Source organism: Ixodes scapularis, unplaced genomic scaffold (genome assembly GCF_016920785.2).
Source record: "Ixodes scapularis isolate PalLabHiFi unplaced genomic scaffold, ASM1692078v2 PGA_scaffold10__122_contigs__length_95168666, whole genome shotgun sequence".
In the NCBI taxonomy this organism is placed as follows: Eukaryota; Metazoa; Arthropoda; class Arachnida; order Ixodida; family Ixodidae; genus Ixodes; species Ixodes scapularis.
The window spans coordinates 40,858,867-40,881,531 of record NW_024609836.1 but is presented as its reverse complement, the minus strand read 5'-3'; the positions used below and the strand labels follow the sequence as shown (position 1 = coordinate 40,881,531).

At 57.5% G+C, this 22,665-nt stretch overlaps 1 protein-coding gene and 4 pseudogenes across 1 annotated transcript; 1 reads left to right on the top strand and 4 right to left on the bottom strand.

The window, feature by feature from the left end:
* Positions 1-1,429: 1,429 nt before the first annotated feature.
* Positions 1,430-1,592, bottom strand: LOC120842494 (annotated as a pseudogene).
* Positions 1,593-1,696: 104 nt separating this feature from the next.
* On the bottom strand, positions 1,697-1,862 carry LOC120842496 (annotated as a pseudogene).
* A 10,355-nt stretch (positions 1,863-12,217) lies between these two features.
* LOC120842495 lies at positions 12,218-12,395 on the bottom strand (annotated as a pseudogene).
* Positions 12,396-13,871: 1,476 nt separating this feature from the next.
* LOC120842471 lies at positions 13,872-19,107 on the top strand (annotated as a pseudogene).
* A 2,445-nt stretch (positions 19,108-21,552) lies between these two features.
* LOC120842489 (branchpoint-bridging protein-like) lies at positions 21,553-22,566 on the bottom strand. Its single transcript, XM_040213629.1, has one exon. The coding sequence runs from the start codon at positions 22,564-22,566 to the stop codon at positions 21,559-21,561; it is 1,008 nt and encodes a 335-aa protein (XP_040069563.1). The 3' UTR covers positions 21,553-21,558.
* Positions 22,567-22,665: the final 99 nt, after the last annotated feature.

The following is a 22,665-nucleotide window of genomic DNA, read 5'->3' as shown; positions in this document are numbered from 1 at the left end:
AGTAGCCACAACTATTCTATAAGAACGCGAACCACTTCACAACGGCAGCTACGAGCGAGAGTTCGATGTTCGGTAGAGCCCGCCGATACAGCCCAAAGATGGAGAACGGCAACCCCCCGGTTTGTCGTCTGCTAGCGGAGTCGGGCGCGTGCCCTCTCTCTCGTTTTACCCCGCCGAACCTGCTGAACTTCCCGGATGTGTGGAGAGGGCGCCAGTGTTGCCAGATTGGGCTATATATAGCCAAATTGGGCTACATTTTTTTCTAGTTGGCGTCACAATTTCGTGGTTGGCTATGTGGCTATTTTGGGCTATTTCTAAGAATGCGGCGAACTTTTATCGAACCTAAAGTTCGACGCCGAAATTTGAGGTTCGGCTTGCTAATTTGCAAACTTTTCACAGTTTCGAAAAAAAAAATTTTTTCTTTTTTGGCTAGAGGAGAGAAAGGAAGGAGAAAGACTTCAAACTTCTACAAACTTCGGGGTTTTCACAATACGCAGTGAGGCAATGCTTGCAGAGTTCAAGCGGTCTCCCTAGAGCGCAGTGGAGCAAACCAAACAGATTCCACTATTACCACAAGCCCGATATCGCGCCTTCAACCCGGACGCATATGGCTCTGCCCGGACGTAGACTGAACTCTCCAAATGCTGCTTTGGGGCCCATTGTGAGAATCCTTAGGCACCCAAGTTTGTAAAAATGAGAAGTCCGCAGTTTCACCGCTAAACACATGACTACCTTCCAGTCATTGCCCACCCCAAGAAAGGACAACACAATCAGAAATAGCTTGAACATGAACGGGTGACACTAATATTCATCACAATGAAAAAGAGACGGGTGGGATATTGGTAAGGACCTGAGATATTGCTGTTCTGGTTTGAAACACCCAGTGTTCTGACTGTTCTGCTTCTGTATTTTGTTCTTTTACCGTTTGTCATATCTCCCGGGCTTCACAATAAAGCTGTCTTTGGTGTTTGGTACTTCTGAAAACCGAAGGAAGGGCTAGTTTTTATAAATTTTCACCCATGCGAAGCTTTTTTTTAAAACATTTACAAGTAACATAATGTACACAAAAGGTGGTGCATCTGAGGGTTGAAACAGAGTTTCTAACGTGTATTGTATGTGTGAGAAGTTGTGAATATAAGGCTTAAAAATCATTGTTCTTAGTCTTGGCTATTTTGGGCAGATTTTTATTACGGCTTTGGCTATATTTGGGCTCTACCTCTCAGTCGTTTGGCGGTTTTTTATGGGACCATCTGGCAACACTGGAGGGCGCTGCGGTCGAGCAAAATGGTGCCGCCCAGAGAGCGCTAAATGGAATGGTCTATATCCACGCTTCGTACTGCCCAAAGTCTTTGACGCACTACTTCGCGATGCGTAGGAACAACTTGTCTGGGTCGCGTCACAGCCCCCAGCCTTCCGCTGCGGTCCTACGTAAGGTTAAACGGAGTATACACTTGATCTTAGCCAGAAGGCCGAGAAGCGATACTACACTTGATTTTAGCCAGAAGGCCGAGAAGCGATACTACACCCGATCTTAGCCAGAAGGCCGAGAAGCGATACTACACTTGATCTTAGCCAGAAGGCCGAGAAGCGATGCTACACCCGATCTTAGCCAAAAGGCCGAGAAGCGATCATCTTAGCCGAAAGGCCGAGATGATTATTTACGATCTGACTTTGGAATTCATTATTTTCCCCCAGAGGGGGACGGGCCGCTCCCGGGGGTAGTGCAATACCGGGCCAACCCTGGCGACCTCGAAGCAAGCTTCGGAGGAACACCATTTACAAAAATGAGTGTAATATCTTGGACCAATTAGGTCCATATCAGATATTAAGCTGATAAGAACAGATACTGTGGAAAGAGTGATTTATTGACGAGAAGCACAAAGTACAAGGCGCAAATATATACAAATGGCAGAGACAAGGACAAATTACAGAAAACAGTTAATACCAAACTAGGGCCCAGCCCGACCGCAGGGGCCCCAGCACCACCAGGACGCCGACCCCCGCCCGGCCCCAACCGAAGGCCAGCGGGCAAGCCCCAGGGCGGGCTGCCCCAAGGCCCACCCACCACCCCCCAACAAGAGCCGACCAAGGCCCGGCGCCCCGACGCCACCGCAACCCCTTTAAAGCAGCAGCAGATCCCGCGCTCCTCACAAATGATGTAGCTGGAAACACCGCCATCAAAACCAGCTTGAAGGCCGGCTCCACGGCGGGAGCGCTGAAATCATAACGTAATTAGAGCGGCAAGCGCCCCCAAGGACCGGGCGATGGGAGCGGATGGCAATGAAGTCTGCATGCCACCGTCGGAGGAAGTCCTCCTCCCCGAGGACAAAAAGGGCATCCTCAAGGTGGCATAGCAAGAGGCTACGCAGCCGGCGGATCATCGGGAACATCCGTCCTAAACGACGCCCTTGGGCGACAACAGTATTTCTGTTTTGCCACAAAATGAAACATGCGGTCGCAAACACAAGCCTGGAGCTGCGGTGGCGCGCACGGAAGTGCCTGCCCAGTGGGAGCGCAAACATGCGGCTGACCAAAGTCTAAAACGTACGAGCGACAACACAGTCGAAGACAACGTGTACGTTTGTCTCAAGGGTGCCGCAGTTAGGGCACAGGTTAGACGCCGAGACGCCCCACTGGGCGAGGCGATCCCGGGTAGGCAGGACACCCCAGCCAAGCCTCCAGTGAAAGTCTGCTACAGCCGCGGGAAGGTCCGGGGACAGGGCACACGCCCAGTCAGAAGTGCGGCTCCGCACCTGATGGAGGAGGGGAACTTCTAACGCACAGAGAGCCTCGCATAGACGTGAAGCAGGGGTGTCCAGGACATCAGCATCCGGTGCGTCGGTTGTGAGCTGCTGGTGAGTGCGTGCTGCCGTAACATAAAACGGCGACGGAACCTCGGCGGTGGGGCAGAGGTTGCCAAGTCCCCGAGGCACCAAGATGCGCCGATGCGTGCCGAGCCAGTAAAGAACAAGGCTGCGTCCAGTGTAGTCGGGAGCCTCCAACAGCTCCAACACACCTCGAAGTGCGAGAATGCGACTAAATGTGGCCAAACACGGTAGTCCCCAACCTCCGGAGGTACGAGGGAGGCGAAGAGCCTGCCGAACAACTAGCTCCGTACGCTGTTCCCAGAAATACGAAAAGATTACGGAGTTGAGTCGGCGGACAATGGTCGGAGGCGGACGGGCAACGCGCGCCACAGACCACAGTTTCGCACAGAGGACTGACTTCACTATGTACGCACGGTCCCGCAAGGGGAGTGAGAAACGAGCCGCCAACCCCGCTCGGTGCGTCACGTCCGCAACGATGCCGGCCCAAGTGTCGGGCGACACGCCGGAACAATCGAAAAGAACACCTAGGACCCGGACAACCGCAGTCGTCGGGATGCCGCCTGGAAGTGGGTCGGAAAAGCCGCCAAAAATGAGGGCCTTGCTCTTTGACGTATTCAGCCGGGCCCCGGAAAGGGCAACGTAATCCTCGTAAAGCCGAAAGATAACAATAAGGCTATCCGAGTGCCGCACGAATAGCGAAATATCGTCTGCGTAGGCTGACACCTTCAAGGATCCCGATCCAGGGAGCGGAAAACCACGCACCGAGGAGTGGTCATTGATCCGGCGCAGCAGGGGATCCAAGCAAAGCACAAAAAGCAAGGGCGACAAAGGGCAGCCCTGACGTACACCTCGTGCCACTGAGAAGCATGGTGTGACCCGACCGTTAATAACAAGGTCACTGACCAGGTCGGCGTTGAGAACCTCGAAGAGGCGGACGAAGTCAGCCGGGAAGCCATACGCCCGGAGGATGAAAAAAAGAAAATGGTGTTCTAGGCGATCAAACGCCTTTTCCTGGTCAAGTGAAACGAATGCTCCTCGTAGGCCGCGTGATGTGGCGTACTGGAACACGTCGCGGGTAAGGGATAGTGACGAAAAAATCGTTCGCCCAGGGACGGAGCAAGTCTGGTACGGGCTGACGAGCCCCGGCAAGATGTCACGGAGACGCCGGACGAGGACGGCGGCCAGGATCTTGTAGTCCGTGTTAAGAAGCGTGATGGGGCGCCAAGCGTTGGGTGTGGAGTGATCCCCACGCTCCTTGGGGAGCAGGACAATGCGGCCGCGTCGGAAAGAGTCCGGAACGCCGCCGCCGCGGAGAAAAGCGTTGAAAACAGCGACCAGCGTGGTGCCTATCTGAGGCCAGAACTCTCGATAGAATTCCGTGGGCAGGCCGTCCGTGCCTGGTGAAGAGCCAGACTTCATGCACCTCAGGGCTTCGGATGCTTCTAGAAGCGTGATTGGACGAGCGAGGGACTCTCGCTCGGGTTCAGGTACCTGGGGGAGCGCGCCGCAAAAAGAAAAGACGCGGGAATTGAAATAGCCGTCGAGGGGATCCCTATGAGACTCGGACAAAGCCGAAAAATGTTCACAAAAGACCCGCTCGATATCTTCGGGCAGCGACGACTTAGTACCGTCGGCCAACGTGACAGACGGGATGTGGCACGGCATGTCGCCGCCCGAGCGAGTCATCCGAAGGTAACGAAGAACCTCCGGGTCAGACACCGGACGGTTGTCGAGGGGCTGCAGCGCCGAAATGCCCGAGTGCCCACGCAAAATGCGTGAGTACCGAGCCCGTAACGTGTCCAAATATTCCTGCATGAGTGGTGTCGTGGAGCCTCCTCGTTCAACTATGCGTATACGGCGGAGGACCTCAGCAAGCCTGCCAAAGAGCTGGCGTCTGCTCCACCTACCCTCGCGCGCACACAGGGTGCGCCAAAGAATTTTCAGATTGTCCCAGCGCTCAGGATCTGGACCCATAGCCTGTATGGCCTCAACAAGGGCCCGGCGGAGCGACCGCACTGCGTCTTGGCCGCACGTCCAGACGCCAGAGCATGCAACGAGCGTTATCAGCGCCTGGAATCGCTAACGAGAGCAAAACGGGGTAGTGGTCCGAAACGTATCCTACCGCTGGGGGGAACGAGAGAACAGGGAGTTTTCGTAGATCGTTGTCGCCGTCCCGCAAGGCCCTCCGCAACCCGCTACGATAGCGGGAACTCCACAGTCAATGCTATCGGCGCGCAGGCGCAGTAGCAACTTCTTCGTTGCGGAACGCTTAGCGGAGGGGGCAGCGCGGTCTACGAAAACTCCCTAACCTCGCACCGCAAAACGTAGGGCGCGAGAGCGGCCGGGAAGTATGCGCGGTCCAAGCGACTGCTCGAGGCAGCACGAGACCACGTGGCGGCAAAGGCGGGGCCGTGCAGCTCGCACCAGACATCACGTAGATCAACTGCTCGACAAGGCGCTGGAGCTCCCGAGCATTTCAATTTGACCGGCCCTGGCCTGGCCCGCGAACATCGCGGTAAGCGTCAAGAACACAATTGAAATCCCCCAAAAGAAAAAAAGGGTGAGATTCCAGCAAGAAAGCATCTAACTCTTGGAAAAAAATGTTCGACAAAGACGGCTGAGCGGGCGCGTACACGTTTACAGCACGTAAACGTTGCTACCCAACAAAAAAATCGAACGCGAGCACACGGCCTGCATGATCGAAAATGCAAGAACACCCGCGACAAAGCGAGCGGCGAATAATCAGCACGCCTACGCCTCGGCAGCGAGCATCGCCGAAAAAAAACAAAAAACAATCGAGATTGAAAAGATCGCGAAACGCTGCAACGTCACGCATTGAAAAAAAATTGGTTTCCTGAAGAAAAACGATGTCTGCGTTAACTGAGCGCGCAAAATGCTCAACCTCACGCTGCTTGTCTGGGTTGCGAAAACCTTGAACATTCAGGGTGAGGATCTGCAGCAGCGTAAAGAAAAAGATGGGGAGGGAACCTAGAATTCAAGGTCACTGTAGCCCTCCAGATCGGAGTCCCCCGGGCTGTTTTTGTGCACCAGAGGCTTCTTCTTGGCTGCAGCGGAGCTCGGCGCGTCTGGGCCGCTGCTGGAACTCGAGAATCCACGCTGTGACAAGTTAGTGGCGCCCCCCTCCAGTCCGCCCGTCTGAGGCCGCCAGGCTCGGCGGGCAACATTGTTCACGACACGAATAAACGCCGTTGAGCGCACGTGCTCCGGTCAGTCATCGTCCACCCTCAACCAGGCTGCGTGTCGTCTCTTCTCGGCGGGGGCTTCGGCCCCCTTCGTCCACGTTCCAGAAAGTTCGTGACACTGGCGACGAGGAACCGTGGCCCCGTGGCACTGGAGGCCACCAACGTGCACGGTTCGGCCCACGCCGCCGAGAGAGTCGCAACACCGCCCCCCGCTCCTGTCGCCATGCCGCTGTACGGGAGGCTCGAGCCGTTCAACGGAGATGGGTCCGCCTGGCCGGTCTACGAAGAACAGGTCCACGTGTTCTTCCGGGCGAACGACACGCCCGAGGCGAAACAACGGGACATCTTCCTGGCCAGCTGCGGGACCCGCGTCTTCAGCCTCCTTCTCGACCTCCTCAAGCCGGCCACGCCGCACGTCAAAACGCTGGGTGAGCTGCTCGCCACGTTGCGCTCGCACTTCAGCCCGGCGCCGTCCACGCTTATGGAGCGGTTCCGCTTCAACAACCGGAGCCGCCGGGACGGGGAGACCCTCGGGCAGTTCGTCGCTGCGCTACGAGGGTTAGCGAGCACCTGCGCCTTCGGCGACCAGTTGGACGCGCTACTCCGGGACCGGTTCGTCTGCGGCATCAACAACCCCGCCATGCAGACGCGACTCCTGGAGCTTCCCGACCCCTCGCTGGACGACGCGGTGAAGGCAGCGCTGGCGATGGAAGCAGCAGCGAAGGACGCCAGCGAGATAGCGCGTGCGGCCGGCTCACCGTCGACGGAAGCGGCGGTGAACAAGATGGCGGCAAGGAGCGGTGCCTGCAGCCGCTGCGGTGCTGCCCACTCCCCCTCACAGTGCCAGTTCGTCCAAGCACAATGTTTCACGTGCGGGAGAACTGGGCACCTCGCACGTGTCTGCCGAGGGGGGAGGACGAGCGGCGGCCAGCAGCAGCAGCAGCCTGGTTCAAGCCCGGGTTCCAGTCAAGCCCGCGGCCAGGGTGGTCGTCGCAAGAGAACGCGGCGGGGACGAGCGGCACCAGGCCCGGGTTCGTCGTCAGCCAGGGTCCACGTCGTGGCCGAGGACCCGCAGATTTTCGACGTATGGCACACCAGGGGAATTTCATCGTCTGTGCCACCATACATGGTGTCTGTTGAGATCTGCGGCCACCCCATCACCATGGAGCTGGACACGGGGGCCAGCGTGTCGGTCATGCCCGGGAAGCTGTTCAAGCGGACCTTCCCCGGCGTGTCCATCGAGGCGTCTGACGTCATGCTGCGCAGCTCCTCCGGTCAGCTTTCCCAGGTCCAGGGTCGGGCCCAAGTCAGCGTTCGCCTTGGCGACAGGGAGGCAATCCTTCCCCTTTACCTAACCAAGGGGTCGTCGCCGACGCTGCTGGGCCGGAACTGGATTCACTCGCTGGGTGTTCGGCTGCCGGAGTACCAAGAAGCTACGCTGCACGTGGTGAAGGACGTCCCGAGCCTCCTGACCGACTTCCAGTCCCTGTTCCAGCCAGGGGTGGGCACCTTCGCCGGCACGACGGTCGGCATCCACATACCCGAGGGAACCCGGCCTCGATTCTTCAAGCCGCGTCCGCTGCCGTTCGCCCTGAAGGACGGGGTCACCCAGGAGCTGCAACGGCTGCAGCGAGAGGGTATCCTGGTGCCCGTCAAGACTTCCGAGTGGGCTGCACCAATTGTCCCAGTCCTCAAGCGAGACGGCCGCGTCAGGATCTGCGGGAACTTCAAGGTCACCATCAACCCCGTCGCTACCGTCGAAAAGTACCCGCTGCCTCGGGTAGAAGATCTCTGGTCGGCTCTGTCCGGGGGACAGAAGTTCTCCAAGCTCGACCTTCGAGATGCCTACCAGCAGCTGGTGCTCCAGGATGCCGCCCGGAAGTATGTCACCATTTCGACAACCATGGGACTCTTCCAGTACACGCGCCTACCGTTCGGCGTGACCTCAGCCCCAGCCATCTTCCAGAGAGAGATGGACAACCTCTTCAGGGGCATGAGGCACGTGGCGGTGTACTTGGACGACATCCTGGTTACCGGTACCGACGACGGGGACCACCTGCAGAACCTGCGCAAAGTCCTGACACTACTACAGGACGCCGGTCTCAAGCTGAGGCTGGACAAGTGCGTGTTCCTGACCCCCAGCTTGGAGTACCTGGGACACATCATCTCCCAGGCTGGCCTGGCCCCGGCACCTCGCAAGATTGAGGCCGTGCTCAAGGCGCCGAAGCCCAAGAGCAAGAAGGAGCTTCAGAGCTACCTTGGCCTCATCAACTTCTACAGGAGGTTCCTGCCCAACCTGTCGACGCATCTGGAGCCGCTGCATCGCCTGCTTCGTGACGGGCAGCAGTGGGCCTGGAAGAAGGAGCAGGACTTGGCCTTCCAGCGCAGCAAGGAGCTCGTTGTTAAGGCTCCAGTGCTGGCGCACTTCGATCCGGCCAAGCCTGTAGTCCTCACCGTGGATGCGTCGCCGTACGGGGTAGGAGCCGCCCTGTCGCACCGGGGTCAGGATGGTCAGGAACGCCCTGTGGCGTTTGCTTCTCGTCGACTACATGCGGCGGAGCAACGCTACAGCCAGCTCGACAAGGAAGGCTTGGCCCTCCTCTTCGGAGTCCAGCGCTTCCATCAGTACCTGTGGGGCCGGCAGTTCGAGGCAGTCACGGACCACAAGCCGCTGCTGGGGCTGCTGGGACCTGACAAGGCGGTCCCAGTGCAAGCATCGCCTCGTGTGGTACGCTGGGCCTTGACGCTGGCAGCCTACAGGTACAAGCTGGTCTACCGCCCTGGGAAGGACTTGGGACCTGCTGACGCCCTGAGCCGCCTGCCCCTGCCGGAGGTGCCTGCTGCCGTTCCGGAGCCAGCTGATGTGTTCCTGCTGGAGCGGGCCTACCCGGGGGTGCTTACCAGGACTGCGGTGGCGCAGGCGACCAGCCGGGACCCGGTCCTGTCTCAGGTGGTCAAGGCGGTTGCCCGAGGGGAGGAGCTGCGTCACCAGGCCTACAGCCACAAGACCGCCGAGCTGAGCTTGGAGCAAGGCTGCCTCCTGTGGGGTTCCAGGGTGGTGATTCCACAAAGTCTGCGGGCCAAGGTGCTGCAGCTGCTGCACGCGGGGCATCCTGGCATCGAAAAGACCAAGATGGTGGCACGGTCGCACGTTTGGTGGCCTGGCTTGGACCAGGACATCGTGCACCAGGTGCAAGGCTGCCAGGTCTGCCAGGAGAACCAGCGAGCCTCGCGCCACGTGGAGATCACCCCCTGGCCGTTCCCACAGAGGCCGTGGTCCCGCTTGCACGTGCACTATGCGGGACCCTTCAAGGGCCACTACTTCCTGGTGGTAGTGGACGCCTTCTCCAAGTGGGTGGAGGCACTGCCAGTCACCAGTCCCTCGGCAAGCGCGACCATTGCGGCTCTGCGGCAGGTCTTCGCGGCGCAGGGATTGCCGGACATTATCGTGTCTGATAATGGTCCCGCTTTCGCTAGCGCCGAGTACCTCGACTGGCTGCAGAGGAATGGAATCTGCCGGATGCTGGTTCCGCCGTACCACCCCGCTTCCAATGGTGCGGCCGAGCGAGTGGTCCAGACCATCAAGGACAAGCTCAAGAAGAGCCAGCCCGGGGATTTCCGTACGCAGGTGGCCTGGGTACTGTTCCAGTACCGGACCACACCGCATGAGGTCACTGGCCGTGCCCCCTGCGAGCGTCTGCTGGGCCGGATGGTCAAGACCCCCCTGGACGTCTTGCACCCAGACCTCCGGTCCTCGGCGCTCCTGAAGCAGCTGAAGCAGAAGCTGGCTGCTGACCGAGGGTGCCGTCCCGGGCCTTTGCCGGAGCCGGGAGCGTCGGTGTACGCCAGGAACTTCCGTCCTGGCCCACCCTGGTCTGCCGGGCGTGTGGTTTCACCAGCGAGTGCCTCATCGCTGCTCGTCCGCATGCCCGACGGGACCACCTGGCACCGGCACGCCGACCATGTCAGGCCTCGCCTCGGGACCTGGCTTCCACCCTCGGTCGTCGCTTCAGAGGACCAGCCTGCAGGGGGCCCAACACCACCAGTAGCGGCCGGCGGAGCGCCATCCACCCCGGAGGCGACAAGCGTCGCCACTCCTGTGGCACCAGTTGGACCGGTGCCACTCCCCAATCCGGTCCCTGCAGCTCCACCGGGTGGAGCGCGACCGGTACAGGCAGCGCCCGGCGTTGCCCCACCTGGCCCATCGACTCCAGTGCCCAGGCGGAGTACGCGGCAGCGAAGGCCACCTGACCGCTACTCGCCTGGGTGATCTTCGCCGTCGACCAGCCAGGACTTGGTACGAGCAGACGCCGAGTTGGTGTCGGCCGTGTGTGTTTTTTTTTTATATTTATTTTGTTTTAGGAAAAACAAACTGGGGGGGAGGAGTGTGACAAGTTAGTGGCGCCCCCCTCCAGTCCGCCCGTCTGAGGCCGCCAGGCTCGGCGGGCAACATTGTTCACGACACGAATAAACGCCGTTGAGCGCACGTGCTCCGGTCAGTCATCGTCCACCCTCAACCAGGCTGCGTGTCGTCTCTTCTCGGCGGGGGCTTCGGCCCCCTTCGTCCACGTTCCAGAAAGTTCGTGACACAGAAAGTCCCATCCTCGTCGCCAGTGTCACGATCTTTCTGGAACGTGGACGAAGGGGGCCGAAGCACCCGCCGAGGAGAGACGACACGCAGCCTGGTTGAGGGTGGACGATGACTGACTGGAGCACGTGCGCTCAACGGCGTTTATTCGTGTCGTGAACAATGTTGCCCGCCGAGCCTGGCGGCCTCAGACGGGCGGACTGGAGGGGGGCGCCACTAACTTGTCACACTCGCTTGGCCTCCTGTCGGTCACATTCCATCGTCATGTCGACGGCGGACGATGCTCCAGCAGGCGTGCCGGCGGGCGTACCTGCAGACGCAGCTTTCGCGCCCAGCCGCTCCAGCGTGCCGGGAGTCGCCGGAACACGAGAGGCGGGCGAAGACGGGGGATGCCCTTGGCCGGGCGTCACTTTGTCATCCTCCGCCACGACGAGGCGGTCAGCATCGGAACTCAGGCTACCCGCTTCACTCAACTGGGAGTCATGGACAGCGACCAGGTTGCCTTGGAGCAGGGGCCCGTCTTGTGGGCAGACGGGTGGACTCGGGTCATTCTTGGGTTGCTCTGACGCCGGGGGGACTACGGGGGCGCTTGCAGTCTGCTGGGGCTGCACGCGAGATGGCCGGGCGGCTGTCGACTGGGTGACGGCGGCGTAGGTCTTGCGTTGTGTGCAGTCGACCGTTGCGTGGGCATGCCCACACCGCTGACATGGTTCCGTACAGCCTGCCGTTGGGTGGCCGAAGACCGCACACCGATCACACCGTGGGGTTTTGCAGGCAGGCCCGATGTGGCCCTCCTGCCCACACTTACTGCACACTCGCCGCAGTCCCCTGTAGTCTACCATGACGCGATGGCCCTGGATGCTGATAAAGTTGGGAATGGGCTTGGTCATCTCTACCTTCAACACCCTGGTGCCGGTCATGATGTCCGGGCAGTCCCGAAATGTCACATAGGAGATTCCCTTCACCTTTCCGTACGTGCTGAGGGCTTGGACGACGGCTTCCTCGGTCACGTAAGGGGGCAGCCGGTAGACAGACACGTGGAGGAGTCGGGCGCCACCACGGGCTCCAGAGGAACCGCCACGTCACCAAGCGTCAAATGACCTCGAGCTACAAGACGGTCGGCTACACCCATGCTGCTGACGGCCGCCATAAACCTCACCCCACCGTGGTGTTAGAGGTACTTCAAGCCACCGGGGCCGGTGGCTACTTGAAACGCGTCCATTACTTCATCGACCGAAGTATCGTTGGGGACGCTGAAGGAAAAACACTGTGCCTTCGTCGGCACGGAAGGCGTTGCCATGACTGGGAGAAAAGGAAACCCCAGGGGCCACGCAACGAACGGGGTCCCGGGGACGCACTTGAAGACTCAAAACTCTCAGCCCGCTACACTTCGATCTCAGCCAGAAGGCCGAGAAGCGATGCTACACTTCATCTTAGCCAGAAGGCAGAGAAGCGATACTACACCTAATCTCAGCCAGAAGGCCGAGAAGCGATACTACACTTGATCTTAGCCAAAAGGCCGAGACGCGATCATCTTAGCCGCAAGGCCGAGACAATTATTTACGATCTGACTTTGGAATTCATTATTTTCCTCCAGAGAGGGACGGGCCGCTCCCGGAGGTAGTGCAATACCGGGCCAACCCTGGCGACCTCGAAGCAAGCTTCGGAGGAACACCGTGCACAAAAATAAGTTTGTAATATCTTGGACCAATTAGGTCCATATCAGATATTAAGCTGATAAGAACAGATACTGGAAAGAAAAGTTTATTTACATATTTACAAAGATCTTGGCACAACAGCCACACCTCTGACAACAGTGCTAAGATTTGGTGGCACGCAGGCCACACTTCACCACTCATTTATGTCACATTCCGTGCAGAACCGGAGTAGGCCGCAGCAAAATTCTGTTGTTATTAACGTGGAAAAACCGCGAGTGCCACCGTCTCAGGAACTCTTGCTCCCCAAGCGTCCACAGTTGTGTCTCCAGATAGTCCGCAACTTTCTCTCTTAAAGTTCGAAGCATGGGGAACAGAGGCCTAAACCGGCGGCGTTGGACCACGGCGCGACACCTAAACTCCCACAAGACTTGGCGCGTTAAAATTTCTAAAAGTCTAGCGAAACGGTTGGGTCGTCTCTGCGTGAGCAGGCGCACCCCGAAGGCCCGTGCCACTAGTGTCCAGAACGTCCTGGCGACAACACAGCCGACGAGGGCATGCTCATTGGATTCGATAGAAGGGCAGTTGGGGCAGCTGTCGGTAGCGGCAACTCCCCAGTTTGCTAGTCGGTCTCTCGTTGGTAGGACCCCCCACCCAAATTTCCAGCCAGTATCGGCTGCCTGCGCAGGGACGTCCGTAGAAACAAGGCTCTCCCAGGACACCTGGGAGCTACGCGACTGGTGCGCCAGAGACACCTCTGAGGCACAAAGCGACTCGCAAGCACGGGATACTGGTAGCTGTTGAATGTGAGCGCCGGGTAACTCTTGGGTCACCCGGCGCTGCGTCGCAACGACCGCAGCGTAATGCGGCAGAGGTGTCTCCGCCGCCGGAGCCAGGTTCCCCAGCCCCCGAGGCACGAGCGTCCGGCGCAAATGACCCAACCAGTACAGCATTAGAGTACGGCCGATATAGTCTACATCCTCCAAGATATCTAACACGCAGCGGAGGGCCAGTACCTGCGCAAACGTACTGAGACACGGAATGCTCAGGCCGCCGCTGGACCGCGGTAGACGCAGCGCCGGTCTGGCAACGAGCTCAGTCTTCCCTTGCCATACAAAAGAAAACAATAAAGATGTCATACGTCGGGTAAAAACTGCAGGAGGAAGTGCCACCCGCGACACGTACCAGAGCTTGGCGCAGATTACACTTTTGATTAAAAAAGCTTTGTCACTAAGCGATAATTCGAACTCTGACGCCAGCCGGAGGGGCGCGTGCACGCACGTGCTGAGAGCGGACGCATGTTCTATGGGCTCCGCAGAAAATCGTCCTTTTTCTTGGAAAATTCCTTTTCTGTGCGGTGAAAAGTGTTGGAGAAGACAGAGCTAACGTTCCGGTTTCGCTCGATACCACTTTCATGCCGGTGAGCCGAATCTTTCTCATTTCAAGGACATTGTCACGATTCTGGCCCACGGAGGGCCTGTTAACACTCGTTAGGCTTCGCGCCGCAGGGCGCGCCGCACCGAGCTTCTCGGAGCGGCCGCCTAGCTAGGCCTATCGCGTGGCGGTCGCCGTCCTGGTGGGGGCTGAAGGCTGGAGGATGGATACAAGGACCCAAGAAACTCCAGGTACCGGTCGAGTGATCGGCTATAACCCAGACGAGGTGGCGCATGGATTTATCAACCCGGCGCAGCGGCCACTCCGGGATGATGGAATCAAGGATGCCACCTTGGGGGACCAGGAGGACGGAGGACCCGGCAACGGCTGGGTGCAAGTACTGATGCAGAAGAAAAAGAGCAAGAGGGAGACGCAAGGCCTCGAGAAACAAGTTCGAGATGAAGCCGGGGGAACAACGGCGGAGAATTTCAAGTCGAGGAAAACTCTGAGGTTGCCCAGTCTCAGAGTCTACAAGCACAAGGTCATTATCAAACCTCATCGGGTCGCGGTGGACCTGAAGCGGTACAGGAGCCTGATCGGGGAAGCGGTCCAGAGCTCCCTGCCGAGAGGTTTGGACGAGAAGACGGTCGTAAGGCTGCTGGAAGCACAGAATACAATCATGGTTTGTACGGACGAATGGAGCGAAGCGGAAGCCGTCGCAGGTATCAAGAAACTGAATTTTCCTGTCGGCGTGCTAGACGTCGAAGCGTATCATGTCTCCCCGAGCGAAGATGCGTGCCGCGGCGTCATACACGGTGTCCGGCCTGACCTGACTAACGAACAGATTCGACAGAAAACCAGAGCTGTGGGATACGAAGTTCTAGAAGCAAGGAGGCTAGGGAAGTCACAGTCTGCGGTAATCGTATTTGCGGGGAAGAAGGTACCGTTCACGGTGAGCTTCAATTGGCTTGAGACTCCCTGCTTTATCTATAAGAAGACTAGGGCGGCTTGTCTGAACTGGGGTGAAGTGGGCCATCGGACAGACGTATGCAGCAAGCCGGAAGGATTTGCGTGCTCGGCGTGCAGGGCCACTGAGGTCGGTGAGGACCATGAGTGTGTGCCGAAGTGTGCCTTGTGCGGGGGGGCCCACAAGACCTACGACAGACACTGCCCGGAGAAGTTCTACAAGGAGACTAAAAGCAGGGAGCCTAGACGGAGTCGGGGGAGACGTCGCGACGGCGCGCAGCACGTGCGGTGGCTTTCGAGAGAGTCGGGACGGAGCGTGTCAGACTCGCGCACCCGCTCGCGCAGCCGGTCCGCCAGCTGTGGGAGAAGCGCGTCTCGAGATATGACTACATCCAAGCGGCGCCCGCAAAAGGGCAAGCGAAAAAAGAGCAAGCGAAGCACCTCTATGGAAGGGATCTTCACTGATCCAGGCAATCGCAAGAAGTGGCCGGAACTCCAAAGGGTCGGGGATCAGGAGTCGAGGAGCACGTCCCAGCCCAAAGGTGGAGGGGCGAGCAGCAACGGAGCGATACAAGACCTGCGGAGGAACGTGACCCACTGCAAAAAGACCATAGAGGAACTTTGGAACAAAAGAGAAAGAACCGGGGGAGTCTCGGCAGAGCAAGTACAAGCGATCGTGGAGACGACCGTTCAGCGGGCGATCCAGGGACTTCAAGAATTCTTCACCAGCCAACTGATGCAGCTGACATGCAGGGTCACCGAGCTGGAGAAATTAGGAAAGACTCTTGAGCAAAACCAAGAGAGCCTCTTCAGGCAGTTCGTCTCGAAGCGGAGAAAAACGGGCGAGCCTCTACGGGACGCAGAAATTTCGGACGCAGAATCATGCGCAAGTCAGCGAAGCCAAGTTTGAAAGTGTGACAGTGGAACTGCAGGGGGATGGGTCGGAAACAAGCGAGCCTTAGCCTGAGGGTGTCGCTTGAACCCAATCCCCCGGCGGTGATACTGCTGCAGGAGCCGGGCAAGAAACCAGTGAAGATCAAAGACTATGCTACAATTGAGGGCGACCAATACGTCGCGACGCTTGTGCACAAGACCTACGCAGCCACGAGACTAGACTTGGATGGCTGTGAGGTGTCGTGCTGTCACATTGTGATCATCCCAGTGAAAAAAGGGGATCGGGGTGTACATGTGGTGAACGTGTATGGAAATCCAAAGAACCATAAGACGGACTACAGGCGGCTCATCGCGAAGGTGGTCAAGGAGGCGGGGAAGGACCCTGTCGTTATTGCGGGAGACTTCAACGCCCCTCACCCGGGATGGGGTTACAAGTACGTTTCTCCGAAAGGCAGAAGGCTGGCGGAAAGCATCAACCAGGAACGCCTAACATTGCTTACCGAGGTTGATCAGCCAACCAGGACGGGCACGAGCTCATGCAGAGACAGCTGTCCGGACCTGACGCTTGTCAAGAACGTGGCGAACGCTGAGTGGACTAACCTCATGGAGCAACTCGGTAGCGATCATTGTATCCTCGAAACGACTATTCACGAGTCCGGATACACAAGAAAGACGGGAAAGGCAAGAATAACGGATTGGGACCGATGGCGAAAACAGAGAGGGAAAGGTGCAGCTAGCATCGAGAACATCGAGGATTGGTCTTCGGAGGTGATCGCCAGTGTCAAGCCGTTCGTGGCTGAAGTTGAACTCTCAGAGAAGACCCCAGCAGTGGACACGCGTCTGCTTCATCTTTGGGAAGCACGACGCGGGCCGACCAGGAGATGGAAGAAACAGCGCTACAACAAGAAGCTGAGGAAGAGGATTCAAGCACTCACAAAGCTGGCCGAGGACTATGCGGTGGACTTGGCTAGGAAGAACTGGTATGGCCTGTGTGACTCTATACGGGGAAGCCTAGGCACGGCTCAGGCATGGAGGATGCTTAGGGCCTTAATCGATCCGAGTAGGGCAAAGGCGGTGACGGGCGGCCGTTTAGCGGAACTGATACATAAGTTACCCGGGGACCGCAAGCAGATCATGGATCGGCTGGCGGAAAGGTATTTGTGTTTGGAATCCACAGGAGAAATCGTGGAGTATGAAGGGCAGGAAAACCCTGAATTAGACAGGCCAATTACTGTCGCGGAATAGGAGTATGAGCTCGGGGTTATGAGGAAGGGCGCAGCACCCGGACCGGACTCCCTCACAGCGAAACTCCTCTACAACTTAGGGGATGGGGACCTGAAAGAGCTGGTACGCCATTTCAACGAACATTTCTGGGAGCGCGGGCTTACTCCAGATAGTTGGAAGGTTGCTGACATTCGCTTCATTCCAAAACCCAAAAAGGAGCTCAAGCTAGAAAATCTGCGGCCGATTTCGCTTACATCTTGCCTGGGCAAGGCGTTCGAACGAGTCATAAACTCCAGGGTTATGAAATATCTAGACAAGGAACAACTCCTTCCGAACACGCAGTTCGGGTTCAGACCTCACACATCGACGCAGGACATACTCTTGTGGATATATAAGGATATACTGGAGAATCCGAGGAGCGGCCAAACGAGATGCCTTCTAGCTTTAGACTTGAAAGGCGCGTTTGATAATGTTTCGCACGAAAGCATACTTAGGGGTCTCAGCACAGTTAATTGCGGGAGAAGAACCTTCGAATATGTCCGCAGTTTCTTGACGGACAGGACAGCCACGTTGACGTTGGGAAGTACGCAATCTGGGACATACAGACTGGGTTCCAGGGGTACGCCGCAAGGGGCAGTACTTTCCCCGTTGCTGTTCAACCTTGCGCTGCGGGGTCTACCAGAAGCGCTGAGGGCGGTTCCGAACGTGGAGCATGCCATCTACGCGGATGACATCACCCTGTGGTGCAGCGAGGGCAGTGACGCGGAAATAGAAGAGAAGCTTCAGGCGGCGGCGGATATCGTCGGAGAGTACGTTATGAGATGCGGGCTTAAGTGCGCCCCGGAGAAATCTGAGCTTCTTGTCTTCCGAAACCCTCGCGATAAGCTAGTCGATCACATTGACGTGGTGATAGATGGGGTCCGGGTCCCAAAACCAGCGGAGGTTCGGATTCTGGGCCAGCTTCTACAACAGGGGAGGGGGAACAAGTCGACTATCGACAGACTGGACGCCATGACCACGCAGGTGTGCGGTATGATGAGGCGAATTAGGAACCGTAGACACGGTATAAAGGAGAAAGAGGCAATACAGTTGGTCCAGGCCTTCATTATTGCCAGACTGACGTACGGCACTCCGTACCTGAACTTGAACAAGGCGGAGATGCAAAAGCTAAACGTACTGATAAGGAGAGCGTACAAAAACGCGCTGGGACTACCGGAGCGTACGGCGACCGAGAAACTGCTTAAACTTGGGGTGCATAACACCATAGAAGAACTTCATGAAGCTCAACTGGTGTCACAGCTGAAGCGACTCTCTTCCACAGTGAATGGAGCGTGGCTTCTGGACAAACTGGGAATGGCAGTACCCGGCGGTTCTCACGGGCCCGGAGACGCGGGGGAAGAGCTGCCGGCTGAGACCCGGCAGAGATTCACGATCAGTAGAATCCCCCGCAACATGCACCCGGATAGGAATGCGGAACGGAGACAAGCGCGAGCGGTGGCCCTAGCGCGTTCCTGGGACAGCAGAGAGGGAACCCTGTACGTGGATGGGGCCGGTCCGGTGCTGGGGGTGGCTGCAATAGCGGTGGTCAGTGCGCAAGGGCAGATCAGACGCGTCGCCTCCATACGAGCGCAGACGGTTGAACAAGTGGAGGAGGCGGCCATAGCATTGGCGGTGGTTTGCAATCCTCGTGCGACGATAATTTCGGATTCACAAAGAGCTTGTCAAAACTTTGCGCGAAGGGTCGTGGGTCAACCAGCTCTAAGGCTCCTCCGCAAAACCGCAGTAGAGGGAGTACATCTGATCTGGACCCCCGGCCATATGGGGCAAGTCGGAAACGAGGCGGCGAATGCTGCGGCCCGAGGTGCGTTATACCGGGACTCGGTTCTGCCCCAGAGGGATCTGGACAGTGCGCTCACTTACAGTGAGGCCTTAAAGGCTCTACGAACACATAGGGCAGAATATCCTGGGCCGGCCAAAGGTCTCAGCAAAGAAGAAGAGTTCACGTGGAGACGACTTCAGACGGACACGTTCGTCACACCGATCCAGCTACATCTGTGGTACCCAGAGCGGTACGCCACGGCGGACTGTCCCATCTGTGGTGAGCCCTGGGTGGGCGTTTATCACGTTGTCTGGGCATGCAAGAACCTCCCAGGACTGGCTCCAGTCGAGGAGCCCAAACTCGAGGAGTGGGAAGCGGGACTCAAGTACGCGACGGCTAGCGAGCAGAGGCTGCTCGTGGCCCGAGCACTCCGAGTTCACTCCGCACTTGGAGCCCCGGAATAGGGGCACACAACCACTCTCTCCTTTTTCTTCCCCTTTCTCCCCTTCCCTTTCCTAAATCTTTCAACTCAATAAAGTTTTTCAACAACAACAACAACGCCAGCCGGACTTGTGTTCGAGCTTCACCGAAGACCTCGTCCCAAGCCAGGGGTGACACTCCCTCGCGCGAGAAAGGTACGCCTAGTACATGAACAGTTTGGACAAACTGTATAACACCAAGTGAAGAACGCGGGAACGAACCAAAAGACAAAGCTTGGCTTTTCCTGGGGTTCAATTGAGCCCCAGACAGCGCGGAGTAGTTTGAAAAGATACGATCTACTGCCAGAAAACTGTCATTGTCGCGCCAAAATAAAGAAACATCATCAGCATACGCTGAGACAGAGACTGTACTTAGCCCCGGAAGCGGAAAACCCCGAACATTTTCGCTTGTGTGAATTCTACGAAGCAAAGGATTGATACACAAAACAAAAAGCAGTGGCGATAACGGGCAGCCCTGACGCACTCCTCTCGTTACGGGGAAAGCCGCTGTCAGGCGCCCGTTTACTAAAAGCTCACTAGACATGTTTGAGTACAAACTTTCTAACAAATTTATAAACAGACTAGAAAATCCAAACTTAGCTAAGACACAAAAGAGGTAATTGTGCTCAACTCTGTCAAAAGCTTTGGTTTGATCAAGAGAAATGAAACAACCGTTAAGAGATCTTGAACACGCGTATGCAAAAAGGTCCCTCGTTAAAGTTAAAGAAGAAAAGATCGTGCGCCCGGGGACGCTGCACGTCTGAAACGGACTAATGATCACGGGCAAAATATCGCGAAGTCGCTTACTTAACAGACTGGTTAGTATCTTGTAATCCGCGTTTAGTAGCGTGATTGGCCGCCACGATTGAGGATCAGAGCCAGAAACTCCCGTCTTAGGGATTAAAATAACTCGTCCAATTTTAAAGGAATCGGGGGCGTAGCCCGAAACTAGGAATGTGTTAATAACCTTGATTAGCGCGTCGCCCAAAACATCCCAAAACTTGGAGTAAAATTCCGTAGGCAAGCCATCCGGACCCGGGGCCGAGCCGGTCTTCATGGCACGCAAAACGTCCACCACCTCCTGACGGGTGGCGGGACGCGCCAACCTCTCGCTCATCTCAGTCGGAACGTCGGGGAGGTCCCCACAAAACTGACTTACGCCCGCGGCAAATTCACAAGGGGTATCGCTTTGAGCTGAAGCGTACAAGCGAGAGAAAAACTCCCGGAACACGGCGTCTATGTCATCCTGCCTGGATGACATACTGCCGTCCGGCAGGACCACCTCCGAAACCCGCGTAGAGGCCCCGCCCTCCCCACCAGACACGTGTAAATACCTCAGAACCTCGGGGTCGGACACAGGTCTACCCCTCAGAAATTGGGCACTGGCGGTTCGAGAGTTGTACCTAAGTACACGGCTGTAGCGCGCCCGAAGCACGCTCAGGTACTCTTGCATGAGCAAGGTCCCTGCCCCACCCCGCTGAACAATGCGGATCCGCCTTATCAGGTCGTTCAGAGTTGCGGTTTGCCGAGCTCTACGGCTTCTGCCAGCCGAGGCCAGCAAGGCCTGTCAGGCGGCTTTCAGGCCGTCCCACTGGGTGGGGTCGAAGGGTTGTTGACTCAAAGTTTCTGCGATGCTGTTACGCAGTTCAGCAACGGAAGACGGATCCCGAAGTAGATTCACGTCCATGCGCCACAGGGCGCTTCTTCCAGCCCGGTACTCAGGAACCGCCAGTGCCAGGAGCAGTGCGCGGTGGTCTGAGATAAACCGCGTGCCAGGCGGGAGGGGCACGATCTCACACCGGGCCACAGGGAACGGAAAGTTCGCGGGGAGGTAAGCCCTATCCAGACGGCTGTAGGAGCCACGACGCGCCCAGGTGTACCCAAAGACGTTAGGGTTTTTAACCTCCCAGGCGTCCACTAACTGAAACTGACGAACAAGGCGGTCTAATTCTTTTGCGTTCCATGTCGAGCGGCCCCAGCCCCGCCCCCGGACGTCTTGGAAAGAATTAATGACGCAGTTGAAATCCCCAAGAAGAATAAAAGGATGGCCCTCTAAAAGAAACATGTCTAGCGATGCGAAAAAGGAATGTGAAAACGCTGGTTGAGCGGGCGCATAAACATTGATAACGAGCACCGGTTGCGAACCGAGATAAAGATCGAGACAGATAACGGGGCCGTCTAGGTCGAAAGTGCAAAAACTACTAGTGAATAAGCACGATCGAAAAAAAATCACCCCCACACCCGTGCAACGCGACGAACTGTAAGAAAAATAACAAGGAAAAGAAAAACGAGCTTTAAAATCTTTGACATCGCGAGCACAGTAAAAGTTAGTTTCTTGCAAAAAAAGAAGGTCGCAGCCTAAACTACGGGCGAAATGAACAACTTCACGTTGCTTATCCTCACTCCGAAAACCCTGGACGTTGAGGGATAAGATACGAAGGGCATTTACAAAGAGAAAAAACACTAACATGGTCGAAAGAAAAAGACTGGAACGCGACATAGAATTAGTGACGAGTAAGGCCTCTTAGTTACGGGGGTTGGCGTCCAATGACGGGACGGTCTATCAGACTCAGACGTCGAACCTTTTTCTTCGTACCCGACAAGCGTATGGGGCCAGGTCCAGAGTCTGACGAGGAGGGGGGGGCCCTTTTGGCCGCTTGGTCCAGCGCCGGGAAGCTGGCAGAGTCGCTCTCTGACGGCGACGACTCCATGCTTTCCGTATTGTCGGTGGCAGATTCCACGGGTGTTCGTGGCCTCACACCTGGGTCGCTTGTCGAGGAGGAGGCAGTGGCTGCTCCCGTTTGGGCTTCTGGGCTTGCGGGCGACTCGCTTTCTGCCGACTCTTCGATGACAAGGGGGGGGAGGGACTCCGCTTCCGAGTTGGGGCCGTCGCGCCCGCTGGCCTCCGAAAGCGCGGCTGGTGGTACCTGGGGAGCGTCCGGTTGGGTCACGGCGGCGGTCGGGTGGGTCTCTGCAGGCTGGGGTGGAGCACCCGGAGTGCTGTCGGGCGGGTCGGGTGCCGTCAGCGCAGGGGGCCTAGGATCCGAAGGACCCTCGTCACGAATCACTGCCGAGTAACTCCGGCGCTGCGTGCAATCCGTGGTGGCGTGGTTGTGACCGCAACGCTTGCACGGGGAATTACAGCCGTCAGTGCTATGGCCGAAGACGCCGCACCGGTCGCAGCGTGGTGTGCGACAAGCGGCTCCAAAGTGGCCCTTCAGGCCGCAGCGGGCACAGACCTTCTTCATTCCTCGGTATTCGCACATCACACGGTGTCCTCCTACGTTGACGAAGTTCGGCACGGGCGTCTTCATCTCCATGCGGAGGACTCGCGTGCCGGTGAAAAGCTTTGGCCGGTCTATGTAGGTCAGGTGAGAAATGGCGAGCACCTTCCCGTAAGAACTGAAGACTGCTTGGAGGGCGTCGTCGGGGACGTAGGGAGGGAGCCGGAAGACCGTCACGTGGATGATACGCGGTCCTACTTGTTCGAGCGGGACCACGACGTTTCGAAGCAGCAGGTGGCCCTGCGCTACCATCTTGTCTGCAGCTGCCGTCGAACCGACTGCAGCCAGGAACTTCATTGCACCGAAGTGTTGGAAGTGCGTCAAACTGTCCTCACCAACGAGGCCATACAA